At 40.5% G+C, this 19,175-nt stretch overlaps 2 protein-coding genes across 3 annotated transcripts; one reads left to right on the forward strand and one right to left on the reverse strand.

Annotated features, from left to right (window-relative positions):
* Nucleotides 1-566: 566 nt before the first annotated feature.
* LOC143545700 (photosystem II 22 kDa protein, chloroplastic-like) lies at nucleotides 567-2,568 on the reverse strand. The gene is made up of 4 exons (XM_077037536.1): nucleotides 2,283-2,568; nucleotides 1,547-1,666; nucleotides 1,209-1,449; nucleotides 567-925 (listed from the first exon to the last, which is right to left on the reverse strand). The coding sequence occupies exons 1-4, from the start codon at nucleotides 2,472-2,474 to the stop codon at nucleotides 681-683; spliced, it is 798 nt and encodes a 265-aa protein (XP_076893651.1). The 5' UTR covers nucleotides 2,475-2,568; the 3' UTR covers nucleotides 567-680.
* Nucleotides 2,569-15,054: 12,486 nt separating this feature from the next.
* On the forward strand, nucleotides 15,055-18,853 carry LOC143545680 (exocyst complex component EXO70A1-like). 2 transcript variants are annotated; one of them, XM_077037523.1, is made up of 9 exons: nucleotides 15,055-15,411; nucleotides 15,895-16,100; nucleotides 16,182-16,409; nucleotides 16,475-16,826; nucleotides 17,189-17,394; nucleotides 17,486-17,683; nucleotides 17,750-17,849; nucleotides 17,938-18,167; nucleotides 18,511-18,853. In XM_077037523.1, the coding sequence occupies exons 1-9, from the start codon at nucleotides 15,118-15,120 to the stop codon at nucleotides 18,632-18,634; spliced, it is 1,938 nt and encodes a 645-aa protein (XP_076893638.1). In that variant the 5' UTR covers nucleotides 15,055-15,117; the 3' UTR covers nucleotides 18,635-18,853. The 2 variants fall into 2 exon arrangements, with proteins under 2 accessions (XP_076893638.1, XP_076893637.1); XM_077037522.1 differs by having other exon boundaries at nucleotides 15,895-16,409.
* The last annotated feature ends 322 nt before the right edge of the window (nucleotides 18,854-19,175 follow it).

Below are 19,175 nucleotides of genomic sequence, written 5' to 3' on the forward strand. Positions count from 1 at the left end.
ATGACAATCTCACCCTTAAGTAAAAGTAACTCTATTCGACATAACTTTCATTTATGTCATTTCATATAATTAACAATATTACGATTTAAAAAAATAGTTGTTTATTAGGGCACATGTGGAGTTACCTAAATTATAGTAAGATTGACCTTTACAACGTTAATGGTATTTGGCCTGTTAGATATAAATCTGTTTTTACTTTTTTCAAATAGTTAAGGATTCAAGTTTAAAAACATGTATAATTTCAAAGTAGAGATAGAGTTGGTAAATTGTTATTAAAAAAAATAATAAAGAATTGGGGCATCACCCAACAAGGCAACACCTTAGTTTGCATTATGAAAACCCTATTATCAATTATCATCTGTCCTATACGTGAAAAATAAGATACAGCAATATAAGTTAAGCTTGTTAAATAAAATATAGATAAGCTGCTAGATTAAATTCAACACCAACCTTTAAAATATTTTACTAAATTAACATAAAAATATCTGTAGTCTTCAAGACTTTCGTTTAAAACATTTATAAGACCTACAAAATAAACTGATTCCATTACTTTGAACTTCATAAGATTCTCTATTTTTTTTAGTTTTTATTAAAAGGGTACTTAATCACATTTCACACATCAATTGTTACAATACAAATACATAGAAAATGATCAAAATCTACAAAACCCAGATACTTATCTAGTCTTCTTCTTCGTCCGTGACGAATTTTCCAGTACCAGGATTCAAGGCAGCAACGAAGAAGAAAGCAACATTAAACAACACAAGTGGTTCAATCTCGCTTATTGGGAGTCCAGTTTCAATGTTCAGTTGTGCTAATGCTCCTTTTCCGGTAATGATTTCTCCGATCAAAGAGAAAGCGATACCTAGCTGGGCCAACCTTCCAACAAAGAGCTCGTTCGACTTGGTGAACCCGAACAATGGACCTATAAACAAGACAATTGTATTAGGGTTTGACCATGCTCGATTCATATTTGATTTTGTATCTTCGATCACAACTCCCTCATGCATCTCTAAGTCTCTAAAAGGTTTTATGGATTTTGTGCATTTTAGAAATTGATCACATGGAAAAGTTATGTGTTATCATATACTCACGTGTTATGATCTAAGAAAAAATTGTTTTTAATAAAAGTGCTATAACTTTGGAATCCGCTTTTGACCCGAAAAGAGTTGAGCCGACCATGCGACAATCAAATGAAAAATGCGTACCTCCTTCACTAAGACCCAATGCGGATCGGAAACCCTTCCCAGGAGGAATAACAGCCTTGTCAAGTCCGGTGGGCTCATCAACAAACCGACCGCGATCACCCAAAGCTCCAATGGCTCCTAGGAGTGTGAAGAGAATGAAGAACAGAAGAAGAGGCTCGGCTTCGTAAATTGGAATCCCGGTTTCCAAATTAAGTTGCGATAGAATTCCCTTTCCTGTTATTGCTTCTCCCAACAATGAAGCCTACATAACTCATACCAAGTTAATAATATGTATAATTCTAGTTATAATTGTTATAAAACTATGTCTTTAAACAAAAAGGTATTGAGAGAACACTCACAGCAAATCCAAGCATAGCTACACGGCCAACAAAGAGCTCGTTTTGCTTCGTAAATCCGATCCCTCCTGATGTGCCAAAAATACCATCTTCAACTTTTAGCTTCTGAGGGGGTGCCACGGTCTGCGTATATATATTTTTTCATTCCATTAAAATGATTCGATCTAGTTCTAGAAGTGTGACAATAAAACATAAATACAACCATATTGTCCAATATAGTGAAAAGGTTTAAAAGAGAGAAATAGATGCATATTTCATTATGCCGGTTTTTAATTCAAGACTGGTTATCTACACACTATTTATAAACAAAAATATTAACTTAATTTCGTCTATTTGATTGTTAGGTCATGTGTTATACTACGCGTGTGAGCGTGGGAAGGGACTTCACCTAGTAGGACTCACGCTCATTAGAACACCACGTCGGGGCGTGAGCGGTCAAAATTTTTTTAAATAATTATTTAATAAGCGATTAGTCAAAAATAATTAATATTAATTTTAAAAAAATCACTCACTAGATATAACAATATAACAATGGTGAGTTAGTGACTAAGTGTCTTTCCTACTTACGTGGCCCCTATACATGGCGGTGCTCACCTCTTACCACTCACTAAGTAGCCAAATACTAGAAAGTGACTTCATTGAGCTTGTATAGTGTCTAGAAGATTGATAATGAATTAACTATATAGTGAATTAACTAAAGTCTATAACAAACATGAAGTATGAAATTACTAAAACAAACCTTCTTGGCAGGAGCTTTTGCCTTGGGTTTAAAAATAGCAACTGGGCTCGAAAATGTAGTAGACGTCCGAGACGAGTTTGGAATAAGACCCGAAGGGACTAAGAGGTGCGAGAAAGGCTTGGGTCTAAGCGATCGAAGCAACGGTTGGCCCGAAATGAAGGTGTTAGATGACAACAACATTGTTTGAGCCATCTGCCTATTAATGCTCCTAGGATCTCCCTTAGAAAATGTTGTGTTGTTTGTTATTTGAAATATTATAGAGTTGTTTTTCTTATGTTTATTTGGTTGAATACAAAGAGATGAGATTGAGGATAGGGCACGATCACTTGTTAAGGCCAAATAGGAGACCACGTTTGTTTGTAATCTACATTTACACTTGCCACCCTTGCATTTTCTTGATCTTTATATATTGCATCCTTTTGTTTTTTGGTTTATGTAGATACAACCATATATTTTTTTACTGATGTCGTAGGTAGAAACATTTTTGTCTAGTCGGATCAGGTCAGACTATTGAAAATAACCGGAAATTCCATAGTTTATATTTTGGGGTCTCAATGCATATAATGCTAATCAGTAATTACATGAACAGTGAAGAAACACTAAGTGACCCCGGAAGATTAAGGATAATCTTAGGGTTAAGTAAATGTTTCCCACGAGGATTAGGTCCGGCAAAGATGGTTATTCTTCTGATGACCTGCAAAACAGACACCGTGAGCTCGTCACTGAGAAGGGGGGTACCTCATTGTGACCACCCTCCGGCGTGAGAATCAGACTAGATTGCTCTGAATATAAGTGTATACTAAGAGAAATAGCTAGATAAGATAATATCAGATGATATGTGATAAGATGTGATCTCCCTACCATTCCAAGGTGTTGGAGTATTTATAGCCGAATGTAGGTTTCCAAGCAGGTACAGCCAGCTGTATAATATTCCTTTTCCACCAACTGTGGGCTACGTACGTGCCATGCTGGTTGGTGGGTAGGCAGCGGCAGATAGTGATATGGCCGGCTGTGTACTATTCCTTTTCCACCAACTACAGGCTATGTACGTGCCACGATGAGGGTTGGTGGGTAGGCAGCGGCTGATAGTGACATTTTGTACTAGAGCGTGCTCCTCCTCGTACTGTTGTCGGTGAGCTGTCACCCTGTGATTGGTTCATGGGCTGCTTCGGTCAGATCTTGTCTATTTTGTCCATACCTTGGCAGGTATAGTACAAAAGATCTTCCAGAAGCGTACGGACTGGCTCATTTGGGCGGGAGTATTCCCGCCTTGCTCATTCCTTCTTCAGGTGACATTACTGAATTATTGAGAGTTAGTGCCTTGTGCGTGTAGCCTTACTATTAGTGCGGGTAGCCTTCCCTGATGGCTTGTATCCGCAGCTGCGGGAACAGGCGGGTACTTTACCATTGGGAGGCTTTTCCTGCGGGAACAGCTGGCGTACTGCGCGTAAGGTCTTCATCTCTCTGAGCATGGTGGGTCCTGCGGATCCAGTTGGTCTTTGCGCAGACGTCCCTCTTCAATGTGAGTCTTGCGGGTCCAACTGAGCTCTGCTGGGACCTACCTCTTCAAGTCCCCCCAGTCCATTGTTCTTCTCATGAATTGTTAATAAGTGAGGTGAACTTTTGGACTTAAGCAAAGGGTTTTGAAAAGGGTTTTTAGTTTTAAGGTTTTCCGTGGGGATTCTTCCCGCGGTTTTCCTAATGTCACTTGCAGAAATTCCCGACTTTTCTGCCTGATCTTTGGTATGATGCGGGTAGGTGTGTAACCTCCTCGCAAGTCAGGATCGTTGAGTTTCCCTTGTGTAGATTCTCCACGAGGTTTTGGTAGTTTTAGACATAGTGATCAATTATGTTAAACAACCAATTCCATCTTGGAGCTTCAAACAATCTAGTTCTCAACGTTCCCGCTATGCGGGGATGTTATTTCCCTTTCCACAAGCATGGCCCAGAAGATCCTTCTTGGTTTCAATTCCCTGCAAGTGCTAAGTATGTGAAGGGTTTCGCCTTGATACTGTACCCGCACTCGTCTTATAGTTTCTTGATTTCCAAGGTATTCTTGGCTTCAATTCCCTGCAGGTGCTAAGTATGTGAAGGGCTTCGCCTTGACACTGTACCCGTACTTGTCTTACGGTTTCTTGGTTACCAAGGTATCTTGTTAGCTTCGATTCCCTGCAAGTGCTAAGTATGTGAAGGGTTTCGCCTTGACACTGTACCCGCACTCGTCTTATGGTTTCTCGCTTTCCAAGGTAAGGGGGTATATTCCCTCTTATTTTTGAATCTTTTTGAAATTCGAAGAGTTGGTGAAAGGATAAGAACAGTCCAAACTGTTGAAGGGACGTTAGCGTCGTACGACGGTTTCTTCTGACAGTTTCAGGACGTACAGGAAGTTATGGCGACGTGACAGTATATGGTCATTCCAGACGCTTTTTCAGGCGTGTGGGCGCGAGTTTTTCGGGCGCGTGGGCGCGAATTTTACGGCACGCGTCCTGTCGACAGCTGTTGCCAGCTTGCTTTCCACGTGTCGTTATCTCATTGCGCCTGCGCTTTTCCCTCTCCCCCGCATTAAATTCATCGCATTCATTGCGATGGGTATATAAAGGGGGAAGAGGATGCATCTCAACTTACACCTTCACTTCACTCTTCTTCTTCTAAACGATTTCTGGTGAATACTCTAACTTTTCCGCCGAGCATTCTCCTGAAATCGTTCTCTTTCATACCTCCAAAATGTCTTCCACTCATGATCCTGAGGTTACTGCCGAAGAGTCCAACGTATACCCTGAGAACCCGATGTCCGCGTCTGACAAGGACGATAAGAGTACTGCTGGCGAGTGCCAGTGTGCTCTTTCTGTCGACCTGTATCACTACATCGTGAAGAAGTTCATGCTCGAGCCCTTCGAGCCTGAGTTTCCAGAACCTCATCAGACGGTGTATGATGCCCCAAGGGCAAGATAGGGGTTTATGTCTACTTCTTCATGTATGGGAATCTCATATTCCCATTGACGAAGTTTGTATACCGTGTGTTGGAGAAACACGGTGTACACTTGATGGAGGTACACCCAATGGCGATCGCTAAGGTTCGCCACTTTGAATGGGTGTGCCACATTTTGGGCGTTGAGCCTCGCGTCGACCGCCTGATGACCTTCTACTCTTGGAGGTGCATCCAGGGCTGGTATACCTTGGTCACTCGGATCAAGGGTTTGAAGATCTGTGCTACCGAGCGCAGTCTTCGGTCTTGGAAGCGGGAGTTTTTCTATATCTCCGCTCGCGTCGTCCCCATCGCGATGACGTTCAAGAACGGGAGAGCACTCCCCATCCTTCACGCTTCCAACTACCAGGAGACTGAATGGTTTACCAAGATCTCCCGGATCCAGACTCCGGTTTACCGCTTTGCGGAGTCTGGGATGGTGATGCTCGGGATGAGCCGGGTATGGAAGGATGCCGGTTCTGGGACGCCGCAAGTACCTATCATCCTTGAATACGGTTCAAATTCTATTCCCTATGGTATGCTCCATCTCTTTTTGCTGATTTAGGGTTTTTCTTCTAACTGTTTTTCTGTTTATTTTCAGAGGGAAACAACTTGCACTCGCTTCTGCAACCGCAGGAGACTGGTGGTCCTGCTCGACTGGGTACTCGTGATCTCAACGAGAACGAGTTGCCCATTTTGGAGCAAACGGCGGATAGGTTCGTGGAGGTCTACCCGCCGGGCCACGAGATTTTGAGCGCCACGCGGCCAGGTAAGGGATTCTTTAACCCTCGCCCTCTTCATGCTCAAACCTCTGCTGGAGTTTCCCTAATTTTATCATCTTCTGATGAGGGATCCGCAGATGGGCCTTTCTTCGTGAGGAAGAAGAAAGCTGCCGGCGTGAAGGGCAAGGCGAAGGTCACCTCCACCCCCGATCAGGGAAATCGGTCCGACTCGGAGACCGAAAGTGAGGAGGCGGCGGGGAACCCTGGTGAGACCATTGTCATGGGGGTTGGGACAGCTGTCACCTCCGAGCAGCCAAGCGTTACGAGGGTGACTGGCATGAAGAGGCCAGTTCCATCGGGTTTGTCCCCGCCCGTCAGAACCTTCAAGATTAAGAAAACCCGTAAGTATACTTTTTATCTTACCCGCAATTCTTTCCGCCATTGTTTTTAATATTTTGTTATCTTCATGCAGGCGTGGATGCAACCGCATTCCAAAGTGGTGTGGGAAGGAGCAGTTCTGGACCCACGACGGTAGGTTTGGTCAACCTACCCGAGGCGATGACCCAGGCAGTTGCGCCTGTTTGCAGTGTTGGTTCAGTTGCTCATCCCGTTGAGGCAACTGTTCCAATTGTGACGTCATCTCCGCCGGCTGTCAGTGTCATCTTCACTGCATCCTTCACTGAGCCGGCGGTGATTTTTTCTGCGGGCTCCTCCGCAGCGGCGGCCAGGGTTGTGAGTTCACCTCCGATGGTCTCTACTGCGGCGGCTTCAACCGTGCCTCCGGCACCGGCGACTACCTCGTCCCCGGCCGGTTCATCAGGTATGTTCAGGGTTGGGGCTTCTAGCCAATCTCTGCCTCCTTCCCATATCCCTGACCTCTTGGATGGATATCCCTTAGGTTCGGGTGATGGGTTTGGCGGCTACCGGCCTGTTGTCGACCCTACAGGTGCGTAGGGTTATTTTGGCCTATTATCTTTTTTTTTTAACCGTTTTTTGTTTTTGCAGTTTCGGATTCCAATGAGGTGTATGTTCCACGGTGGAACATCCGCCGGGGAACAACCCTTCGAACGGTTGTGGACTGCGTCGAGTGGGCGCGTCACGCAGCCCCAAGCGGTGCGTTGGGGGAGGCCATGTCTAGCTACCAAGAGGGTAGGCTAACGAATGAGCTCCGAATCCTCCTTGCCCGGATGCAGCCGCGCATCGAGTTGCTTTGTCGTGAAAACGACAAGTTAAAGACGGCGCGTAGCCAGGAAGTGGCTCTGGCGCGGGCTATCCGGGAGGAGAACAGGAGACTTGCCGCCATTGCTGCGGAGAAGGAAAAGGCCTTCAAGGCCCTCGAGGTTGAAGTTCAAGCCCGGCTCGAGGCCAGTTCCAAGGCTACCCAAGCTGTTAACGAACAGCTTAGGTTGGCTAAGGAAACTGCGCGGAACGCGACCGAGAGGGCCACCAAAGCTGAAGCCATTGCTGAGCCTCTGCGCGCTGAGAATGAGGAGCTTAAAGCCAAACTAGAGAGGCTTCAGCAGGCTCATGATGCTTTGGCTTTAGAAGATGCCAAAAAACTCCAAGAGCTCCTGGACCAGAAGGGTATGCTTGACCGCACTGAGCGTAAGCTGAAGGGCGTTGAAGAGGCTGCTGCTAAGGAAGTGTTGCTTGCCAACCTTAACAAAAATGAAGCCGAACGCGCCCGTGACCAAGCTCAAGCTGCCCTCCAGGAAGCTCTGATCACCAAGGAATGGCTTCTACGAGAAGCGTTGTCGCAGGTATGCGTAGCTTCATAATATCTTTACGCTTTTCTTTATACTTAGAAAAGTTTTTGATACATATTTTTTTTTGTAGGTTGTGCATCGGATCTTCACGAACACATCTTATGACGATGCCATGAGCGCAGCCCTCAACGCTTCCCATGAGGATGGGGAAAAGACTGGTTTCCTGCTTGGTCTGGGGTTTGTTGAGAAGGGCATCCCGCCTTCCAACTTCCCTCTTTATGACGTGGACACTGAAGCTGCTTACGACCAAGCAGTGAACCAGTATGATGCCTTCCCGCATCCGGTGGTGGAGAAGGTGAACGAAATTGCTGCTGCTGATGATGAGCTAACTATTCTCAAGGCTTTCCTTGAACCGCCACAGCCAACTGATGGTGCGGATTCAAGTGGGTTTGTGGGGCGTGGTCCTGAAGTTTGAACCTTGAGATCCCTTCCCACCGTTAGGATAGATTTACATTACTGTAGGCGGGTAGATACCTGGCCATTCTTGTAATGTTTGAATTTTTTATGAAATATAAATGTTTGTGCAGGTAGGACCGTCACTTTCACTTAATGACTTGCTTTATAAACGCTATATGACTTGCTCATGCATATTATAGTTTAATTTGGCACTTGTTTTGCCTCATAAACAATATATGATTCGCTCATGCATACTTTAGTTTAACTTAGCAATTTTCCAAGTGTTTTGAATAAGTTAACCTTTCGACGCGTGGTTGTCAATAGGTTAGTGTTCAGTTTCCTCTATCATGATTGTGCGGGTAGGACCGTCACTTTCATTTAGTGGGATGACCAAACTTCACCTATAACTGACCTGCGTGAAGGTTTTCCTCATCTTTTTAGAAATTTTCTAAGTGTTTTGAATAAGTTAACCTTTCGACGCGCGGTTGTCAATAGGTTAATGTTCAGTTTCCTCTATCATGATTGTGCGGGTAGGACCGTCACTTTCATTTAGTGGGATGACCAAACTTCACCTATAACTGACCTGCGTGAAGGTTTTCCTCATCTTAGAAATTTTTGCCGTTTTTTGTGTTTATGCGGGTTTTGCCGCCTTCCACACGCAACGACTTACTTCCCCACTTATTTATGCGGTGAATACCGGCATATCAGTGTGGTCAGATCATAAGTAAATGTAAGACTATCAGCGTCAATGTGATAAGGAGAATCATTTCCATTAGAAGTGGCTCTAGGCCTTTTCTTTACAAGTTTGGAATTGATCTACATGCAGCCTGTGTAATTGAGCTCCCTTCCATGTTCTTGGGATGGGGGTGCCATTGACCCTTTCGAGCTGATATGCGCCTGGTTCGGAATTTCGTTGTTTACGAAGTATGTAGTCTCCAACATTGAAGCTGCAGTTTCATTCGTGTTTTCCCCAACTGGGGTTCTACACGCATTAGCCTGCTTAGCGTCCATTACGCCACGAGGTGTGTGAGTTTCCCATCTCTGACCAATGCTTCGACGACGTCCTTCAAGGATACGCATTCCTCCGTGGTATGGCCTTTTATCCTGTGGAAGTCACAGGATTTGCTTTGATCAGCGTTTAGACGCTGTCGGATTATTGGAGCCTCTGGCCATGGGAGCCTTTCGGTGGCAAATATCTCGGTGACGCTTTTGGTGAGTGGCGTCCATCTGGAGTTCCGGTTCGACGACTGCATGTTATCCCTTCCGCCTAACCGAGGGTGCGAGCCGGATGAGGTGTCAAAGTTTACCCTTGACTGCCAAATACCAAGCTTCCTCTTTTTGTTTTGTCGGGCGGTAAAGACGTTGTTTTCTCTTGTTTTTTGAGTGTAGAGGTTTGTGCTCTGGGGAAGATCTCTACCCAGTTGCTTTTCCGTTTCCGCGAAGCGTTTAGCTGCTATCATGATGGCATCCCACGTGGATGGCATGCCATCTTTACCCGTCAAGGTGCGGATGAGCTCTGGGTCTTCCGCGCCCTGGATGAAAGCAGCGCGAACAAGATCTTCGGTAATAGTGCCCAGACTTAGCTTCTTTGAATTGAAGCGCGTGATGAAGTCTAGTAAAGACTCATCTTCCTCTCGGATGCAGTTGAGGATCGTCCATTGCTCTTCGGTATACTTTCTTTGTTGACTGAAGTGTTGGCTGAATTTCTGCTGGAAGTCTGCCCAATCGTAGATGTGGTGGACCGGTAGACGGCCAAACCACGCTCTGGCTGCCCCAACAAGCGTCATTTGGAACATGTAACACCACGTGGGTTCCGTCCAATTGCTGACGGTTGCCCCCGCTATGAATCTGTTCAAATGATCGTCTGGGTCAGATATACCATCATATGTGCCTATGTTGGACATTTGTTTGGCACTTTTCGGGGCAATTGCTTCCGCAATGTCCCTTGCAAATTTGGACGTTCCCGCATTTGCAACAGTTGGTCTGAAGGTTTTAGAGAAGTCACGTGGGTTTTCACCCGCGTTTTTTGGTTTAAAGGTTTCTCCAAAATTTCTTATGTGGAAATCTGCTTGTTTACGCTTCCCTTTCGCTCTATGGCGCGGGTTTGCGTCACTGTCAGATTCTTCCTAATCTTCATCATACTCGCACTCATTACTCATGTTGAGCTGTTGTCGAGTGTTTCCGAACTCGTCATTAGCCTGTTGGAGTGAACGTAAACGTTCATCCAACTCAGCTTGGAATTCTTCTGACGTGCTTCTGCTCACGCTTTAACTTGATCAAGTGTTTGGCGGGGGAGCCTCGTTTGTTGTTTCTCCAACTGGGTATCAATGAATCCCAGGGGAGGATTGTTTACTGCACTTGCCCCGGCTTGGGTAACCGGGGTAGTTTTCGTAAAAATTGTGTACTCGCCGGTGTTTCCCCCACTAGCTGGGGTTGTGGTTACCGGAGTTTCTTGGTCACTCGTTGGCCTTGGCATCGGAGTAACCTTAACCATCTTTCCAGAGGTTTTGAAAAAACTGAGAAAATTAGTTCTAGCTTTTATGCACGGATGGTGCCAATGAAGAAACACTAAATGACCCCGGCAGATTAAGGATAATCTTAGGGTTAAGTAGATGTTTCCCACGAGGGTTAGGTCCGACAAAGATGGTTATTCTTCTGATGACCTGTAAAACAGACACCGTGAGCTCGTCACTGAGAAAGGGGGGTACCTCCTTGTGACCACCATCCGGCATGAGAATCAGACTAGATTGCTCTGAATATAAGTGTATATTAAGAGAAATAGCTAGATAGAATAATATCAGATGATATGTGATAAGATGTGATCTCCCTACCGTTCCAAGGTGTTGGAGTATTTATAGCCGAAGGTAGGTTTCAAGCAGGTACAGCCAGCTGTATAATATTCCTTTTCCACCAACTGTGGGCTACGTACGTGCCATGCTGGTTGGTGGGTAGGCAGCGGCTGATAGTGACATGGCCGGCTGTGTACTATTCATTTTCCACCAACTACAGGCTATGTACGTGCCACGATGAGGGTTGGTGGGTAGGCAGCGGCTGATAGTGACATTTTGTACTAGAGCGTGCTCCTCCTCGTACTGTTGTCGGTGAGCTATCACCCTGTGATTGGTTCATGGGCTGCTTTGGTCAGATCTTGTCTATTTTGTCCATACCTTGGCAGGTATAGTACAAAAGATCTTCCAGAAGCGTACGGACTGGCTCATTCGGGCGGGAGTATTCCCGCCTTGCTCATTCCTTCTTCAGGTGACATTACTGAATTATTGAGAGTTAGTGCCTTGTGCGTGTAGTCTTACTATTAGTGCGGGTAGCATTCCCTGATGGCTTGTATCCGCAGCTGCGGGAACAGGCGTGGTACTTTACCATTGGGAGGCTTTTCCTGCGGGAACAGCTAGCGTACTGCGCGTAAGGTCTTCATCTCTCTGAGCATGGTGGGTCCTGCGGATCCAGTTGGTCTTTGCGCAGACGTCCCTCTTCAAGGTGAGTCTTGCGGGTCCAACTGAGCTCTGCTGGGACCTACCTCTTCAAACAGTTATCATTCATTAATTATATGTTAAAACTACTTAAAATTTTAAGACAAGTAGACAAATTCAAATTAACATTATTGTAAATTTTTTGGGCGTATTATGTCGTCATAGAAAAATACGTGGCATCATTATTCAAAAATACACTTGGTGAGGTTTTATTTTTTAAATATTGTGGAGGTTTTATTTAAAAAAAAATTGTGGTTGTGTGTTTTTATAAAATAATATTCGATCTTTCTAGATTATCCGACTTTAAGGTATATATGTGGCAAGGTCTTGTGCTTTTCAACGTCCATTTATTTCAATATGGTCAAAAGATCTACATCACTTAAACTTGAAATTCTTTGTTGATATAAATAAATTATAAATTCTTAAAAATATAATAGATGATAGACAATAGTTCATCTACACAACAAAAGGTAATGCTTCACCCACCCCCCACCCCCCCTAAAACCCGAAGAAAAACAAATGAAAATGAATCACAATTGTTAAACATAAACTTGATATACAAAATCAAGACAAAATACCTAAGGGATATTGTCACACCTCATTTTTCATCGACCTAACATGGCAGATTAATATCGATCTTAATATATAGCAGAAACAATTTTAATGATAACTTTAATTATGTAATAAGATTTCATTAATATACCACTTGTAAGTTTTACATTTATGTAACCGTTGTATATATAACAGTTAAACCAAGATGTACAAGTACTTCAATAACTACAAATAAGTAATAACATTTTCTTTAAATTGATATACAAATTCCAAATATCTGATACAATTGCTAGAGATTTAGTCATGTTTTCATAACCTCACCGAACAATGACTCGGATACCTTACCAGGTCATAGACCGATCGGACTTCGAGCATTTAATAGCATCATGATCCGAGCGTATTACACTCACAAAGTTAATTAATTTACGTATTACGCTCAATTAAAAAAGCATCACGAATTGTGTATAAAAATAACAGCTCTGTTTGGTTTTGTTCATGCCATGTTAGAAAAAAAAAACTAATTTGATATGCTTAAAACTAATAAAAAACAAAACATACAGAGTGTTAATGATGGATCAAATTTAATTCATTGAGCGTGTCTGTAAACCGATAATTTAACAATTTGAAGGAAATCGCAAATTGAGATGAACAACTGATAACGTTCGCATCGTCTTTGCCAATTTCAAAATTGTAATTTTCGATTTTGCAAATTAATTGGTGATTTGAATTTCAATGAATCGAATCCTAAATCGAACTGAACCGAAATTGAGCCGCTTTAGCGTATTTAGCTAGCGGCGGAGGAAACGGGTAATTAGAACAAAACGGAATTGACTGAAGTTACAATTTTTGGCACTTTGTATGTTTTTCATTTTTTAGCACATCCATTTCTATTGATCGTGTCTATCATAACCATTAAAACAAATCACACCACTATTTCACATAAGTTTCGAATTAAAATCAAAATGCCATAGTGTTGAAATTATCTGATTTAACCAGACACGAAGACTAAATCAATCAAACTTTTCAGTGAACAAAACATTAAATAAAGCTAACTAAACAAAAGCAACAAGGGAAAATGTATCCTTCTTCTTTGAATACTCCAGCCGTCTCCCCCACCAGCCCATGCACGAAAACATTTTTTTTTTGCCAAAAATCATCCATATATATATCATACATATGTGCATTATTTTGTGAAACACTAGTTTTGGTGGAGCGGAATCTACTTTGGATTGTTTTTGTTGCTTTTGTAGGTGTGGAGCGGTTATGATAGACATGGTCAATAGAAATGGATGTGCTAAAAAAGAAAAAAGAAAAATCAAGTGGTCAGGTTTAAAAGAAAATGAGCTTAAATGATTTGGTTAAAAAGTTGAGCACGAGACAAAGTGATATTATATGGATGGGTTCAAGTTCAAACCACTAATATACAATTCTATCCCGAGTGAATTGGAAAATATAAAAAGGAGATTAAAAGAATTATTTATTATTTTCCCTTTACAGTCCGTTTTGAGAAATCAATAAAAGTGGAATGGACCATCACTTTTACTTGCTAATTGTTGATAGGAAGAAACATTGATCGGGTTATCATGAAAGAATATTTGAATTATAAATGACTTGGGAGATAATTAAGAAAACGATGACATGAGGTTAAAAGAAAGTCAACAATTTTCGTGCATGGGCTGGTGGGGGAGACGGCTGGAGTATTCAAAGAAGAAGGATACATTTTCTCTTTTTGCTTTTGTTTAGTAAGCTTTATTTAATGTTTTGTTTACTGAACAATTTGATTGATTTAGTCTCCATGTCTGGTTAAATCAGATAATTTCAACACTATAGTATTTTGATTTTAATTCAAAACTTATGTAAAATAGTGGTGTGATTTGTTTTAATGGTTTATTTGTGTGTTTCTTGATCTTAAACCGGGTTCATTCCGGTATATATTAGATTGTTAATAAACTTGATCACCTTAATAATTTTTCTAATAATGTTCATCACTATTTAAAACCCTAATCAGATTTTAAGTTTTGGTAAAAGGAACAAATAATATTTTGTGTTTGTCTATGAACCCATAATCATTATAGAATTAAACACTTTAATTAGACATTCCGAACGGCGTGGTGTTTGATTATAATCGATACTTCTATCACACGATCCGCGCATTAAGATCTGAATGGTATGAGCTTGGTGTAGCGGGTTGGCTCTAATCACCAAATGGCGTGTGGTTCGACATTAGATAAAGTGGATGTCCGAACGGCGTGACGTCTAGTATTGAAACAAACCGCCTAAACATAAAATCATTGCACTATAATTGTTAATGATCATAAGCTAGAATTAAGCCAAGTAATTGTCTTAGTGTTGAAATTAGTTTTATATATCTGAATTCACATTTTTATAATACTTTGTTTTTATCAATTTCAAGTTTAAATCAACCCCCCCCCCCCCTTTAAAACAATTGTGTTGCACTTATTTAAAACATTTTGGTATAATAAAGTTAATCCGTATCCCTGAGGACACGAACCTTACTTTCGCTCATACTAGTTTTAGGGTGTTAAGTTGGTTTATTTTATTTGTTGGATTCGACATCCATCAGTGGGCTGTCAGGCGGGTGGTTTTATCGAAACTGAAGATAACTTGGAGGTTCATAGTTCATACGGTTGGGTTGAACCAGCTGACGGTGGACTTTTTTAATTAGGTCAACCCGTACAAATACAAAATATTTAAGCAATTCTCTATTTATTAGCCGTTCAAAAAATAGTCGCTCGTCATCAAGCCTGACATCTGACCGCTGGAACCGTCCGGTTTATTTCGAAACTGGTCAAATATGTGTTACGTGATCATTTTTAATATTTTAACTTTTATAAAAAAATTCTTTAGTTTTGCCAAGTGTGGGGCCCACGGGGTAACCCCGAACGTATATAAGTCCTCCGCATCGTCTTCTACCAATTCGATTCCAAAATGGAAAAAAGCAACCTGCAAAAGAATCAATCAAAATTAGGGTTTAATGATCTGACGATTGAAACCCTACGTGATCGAGCCGCTACAATGAAGGATTGTTTGGCCAGGAGTCAGATCATCACCGACAGCATGACCTCCATTCTCGGCTCCTTCGATCTCCGTCTCTCCGCACTCGAAACCGCCATGCGACCAACGCAGATTAAAACGCATTCGATGCGCCAAGCGCATGAAAACATCGATAAAACGTTAAAGTTTGCCGATGCCGTTTTAATACAATTTGATCTTGTCAAACAGGTAGGCTATTTAATTAATTACTTTTATAATTTTAAATCAAAGATATGTGTTTAATATGTTACCACATTATCATATATGGGAAAGTTAACATGCAAATAAAATTAACAGCAAACTGTGAGATTAACTAGTGTAATTATATTTACAAGTAGTGTAATTATGTGATTACATTGTAACAGTATGTTGTATATATAATTACACTACTTGATTCTCAAAGTTAGCACGTTAATTTTATTTGTATTTGATCCAAAGCCGTCATATATGAGTTTGGATCAAATACATCTGACTTTTATCGTAAGAAGTGTACAAATAAGTAGAGTAATTATGTTAACACTAGAGTAATTATTATTACAAAATTTTATTTTTTATAACGTAATTACTCTAGTTCAAAACTGTAGTTACTCCAGTTATTTTTAGGTTTAGTAGGTTAATTTTATTTGTACCAGATCTCACCCTATCATATATTCAAATGCATGCATGGATCAGGCTGAGGCGGAAATTATGAGAGGCCCTCATGAAGATCTAGAGAGTTATTTAGAAGCAGTTAATCAACTAAAACAAATCGTTAGGTTTTTCAGCACTAATAAAACCCTTAAAAGCAGCATTGGAGTCATTACACATTCCACTACTTTGCTTCAAAAGGCTTCTTTAATGCTTGAAGAAGAATTCAGACAACTATTAACCTCTTGCAGGTCTCATTTCAACGTAATCCGTTATGTGTTCGTTTATATTACAGTTTTTTTATTAATAAGATGTGTTTGTTTTTGTTACAGTAAACCAGTGGAACCTGATAGGCTTTTGGACTGCTTGCCTGCATCCCTTAGACCATCAACTGCTGGTGAAGGTGGCAAGAAAAACCCTTCAGATCATAATAAAAGTGCGGAAAACGTTGTTTATCGCCCTCCGACACTTGTATCTCCTAAAGTTGTACCATTGTTACATGATCTAGCTCTGCAAATGACTCAAACTGGCCAACAACAACAAGTATTTATTATTTATAGGTAACACTTAATATCATGAACATTGAAGATGTCAGAATCAGTTGTTCATAATGTGATTAATTTAGGGAAGCTCGGTCTGCGTGTATGGAGGGTAGTCTTAAGAAACTTGGAGTAGAAAAGCTTGGTAAAGATGATGTGCAAAAGATGCAATTGGAGGCTTTGGAGGCTAAAATTGGAAATTGGATTCATTTCGTGCGGATTGCTGTTAAGTTATTATTTGCTGCGGAAAGAAAAGTGTCTGATCAAGTTTTTGAAGGGATGGACTCGTTTATGGATCAATGTTTTGCAGAAGCAACCGCAAGTGCCGTGTCTTTACTTTTAAGCTTTGGAGAAGCTATTGCCAAAAGCAAAAGATCACCTGAAAAGTTATTTGTTCTTCTTGATATGTATGAAATTATGAAAGAAGTTCAACCAGAGGTACTAAATATATATACACAAATATAGGATCAAGATTATTTCAAAATTCCCAAATAATTCAAGGATTTAAAGAACTCTTAACAACCGACCATTTTATTTATTCTTTTTATAGATTTAGTGCTAAATGTAATTTTATGATTACACATCCGTAAATTTGTTATTACACATATATGTAAACTTGGGATTACATGTGACCGCAAAGTTAAATATAATAAATGACAAAACTACCCTCAAATAACATTTATTTTATAAAATAAATAGAATAGAAAAAAATGATTGGTTGTTTGGAGTTCTGAAAATATGAAAAAAGATAATTGAAGCTAGGGATAGTTCACATTATGAATTCAGTTTGTAATTTACAGTTCAATACATTATATGCAAGCATTTCTGCTGCTGAATTGAGGGAATCTGTTTCTGCTCTGACCAAACGGTTAGCAGAGACAGCTCAAGAGACTTTTGTTGACTTCGAAGAAGCGGTTGATAAAGATGCTACAAAAACTGCTGTTCAAGATGGAACGGTGCATCCATTAACTAGTTATGTTATCAATTATGTAAAGTTCTTATTTGAGTAAGTTCTTATTCATCAATCTTGATAAGTACAAGTAAAATTTAGTCATTAATGTTAACATGTTGACTTTTAAAGTTTGTTTATAACACAGTTACCAGTCAACATTGAAGCAACTGTTTCTGGAGTTTGAAGAAATCGATCCAGATGCCCAACTGGCGAAAATAACAACACGAATAATGCAGGCTTTGCAAAATAATTTAGATGGGAAATCTAAGCATTATAAAGATCAAGCTTTGACTCAGATATTTATGATGAATAATATTCATTACATTGTTAGATCTGTGCGAAGGTACCATCGTTTTGTTCATATCGTTTAATTATTTCCTTAAGCGAACAATACGCTCTATTATTTCAGGTCTGAAGCTAAGGATATGTTAGGAGATGATTGGGTCCAAATCCACAGAAGAGTGGTGCAACAACATGCAAATCAGTATAAAAGAATTTCTTGGTCTAAGGTTTTTTATGCTTCACTTTTCTTGATTTTTGGTTGATTAATAATCCTAACCGAACTATGCTAATTGTTGTTACTTTTGATTTTATCAGATATTACAATGCTTCACGATTCAGGGTGCACCCAGTGACGGGATAAGCACGACTGGGGTGTCTCGAGCCACGGTTAAAGAAAAGTTTAAGACATTTAATACTCAGTTTGAAGAATTACATCAACGCCAATCTCAATGGACCGTTCCCGATAGTGAGTTACGCGAGTCACTGAGACTGGCTGTAGCTGAAGTCCTTCTACCTGCCTATAGAGCCTTTCGAAAACGTTTCGGGTATGTTTTATAAATGGACCCTTTGGTTATAAATAGGTATTTTGGTTCTTTTACTTAAAACTTTCAACTTTCAGAACATACTACCCAAAGGTTTGACTTGAGTCAAGTTATAGGAACCATTCTAGTAATTAACTCATTATTATACTAATAAAAAAGTTAGTTTGGTATTAAAATGATATAAATGTTTAGTTTTATTTGAGACCCTGGTTTTTATAAGAAAATTGAACAAAAAGTTTTTGGGTCAGGTGACATGTTTTGACTGTTACCCAATTTATTTGTTTATGTAGGTGTATATATATTGTGCTTTTGTCTAGTAACATGATCAAGTTTTGTAATTATGTAGACCTTTAATTGAGGGTGGTAAAAACCCGACAAAATACATTAGATTCACGCCAGAGGATCTTGAGAGAATGTTGGCGGAATTTTTCGAGGGCAAAGTAGCGCCAGAGCAAAAGCGTTTGATTTGATGAGAGCTTTTTTGTTGCTGAAATGGAAGTTTTTTTATATTCTTTTTAGTTACAAGATGAGATGAATAAACTGGTGAATGGTGAATTTTCCATTCATTCTTATTGTTGAAATGTCAGGTTTTTTATATTCTTTCAAAGATTTATATTACAAAATTTTGTCTCATGACTTAGACCCCTCTTGCTTAATTTCCTAGAACACAAGAAGTGCAAGTTTTGTTGTTGTGCCATCAAATATGAACCAAAGGTTCTCAAGGAAATGCTTAAATTATTTGACTTAATTTAGTGTATTTTACAAGATATTTTCAATTTTTGTAATCTCTTGTGTATTTATTTGAGATCATCCTGTGAAGCTCGGTTATAGGATCAGTGAAATTTTGACCAGCTCGATGGGTTTGGTTGTACCGTTTCGGGCCGAAATCTAGTTGGCAATCTTTGTGCCCAGGAAGGACCAAACTATCGCAAATGGTCTCCTTTGTAAATTTTGTCACACAAAAACTATTGATCGCAAACCTGTAGCTAAATAAGCAACCAAATGAAGCCA

The sequence above is a fragment of the Bidens hawaiensis genome, unplaced genomic scaffold (genome assembly GCF_021521415.1).
Source record: "Bidens hawaiensis isolate Kalapana, Puna unplaced genomic scaffold, B.hawaiensis_p1.1 tig00013993_1, whole genome shotgun sequence".
Classification (NCBI taxonomy): domain Eukaryota; kingdom Viridiplantae; phylum Streptophyta; class Magnoliopsida; order Asterales; family Asteraceae; genus Bidens; species Bidens hawaiensis.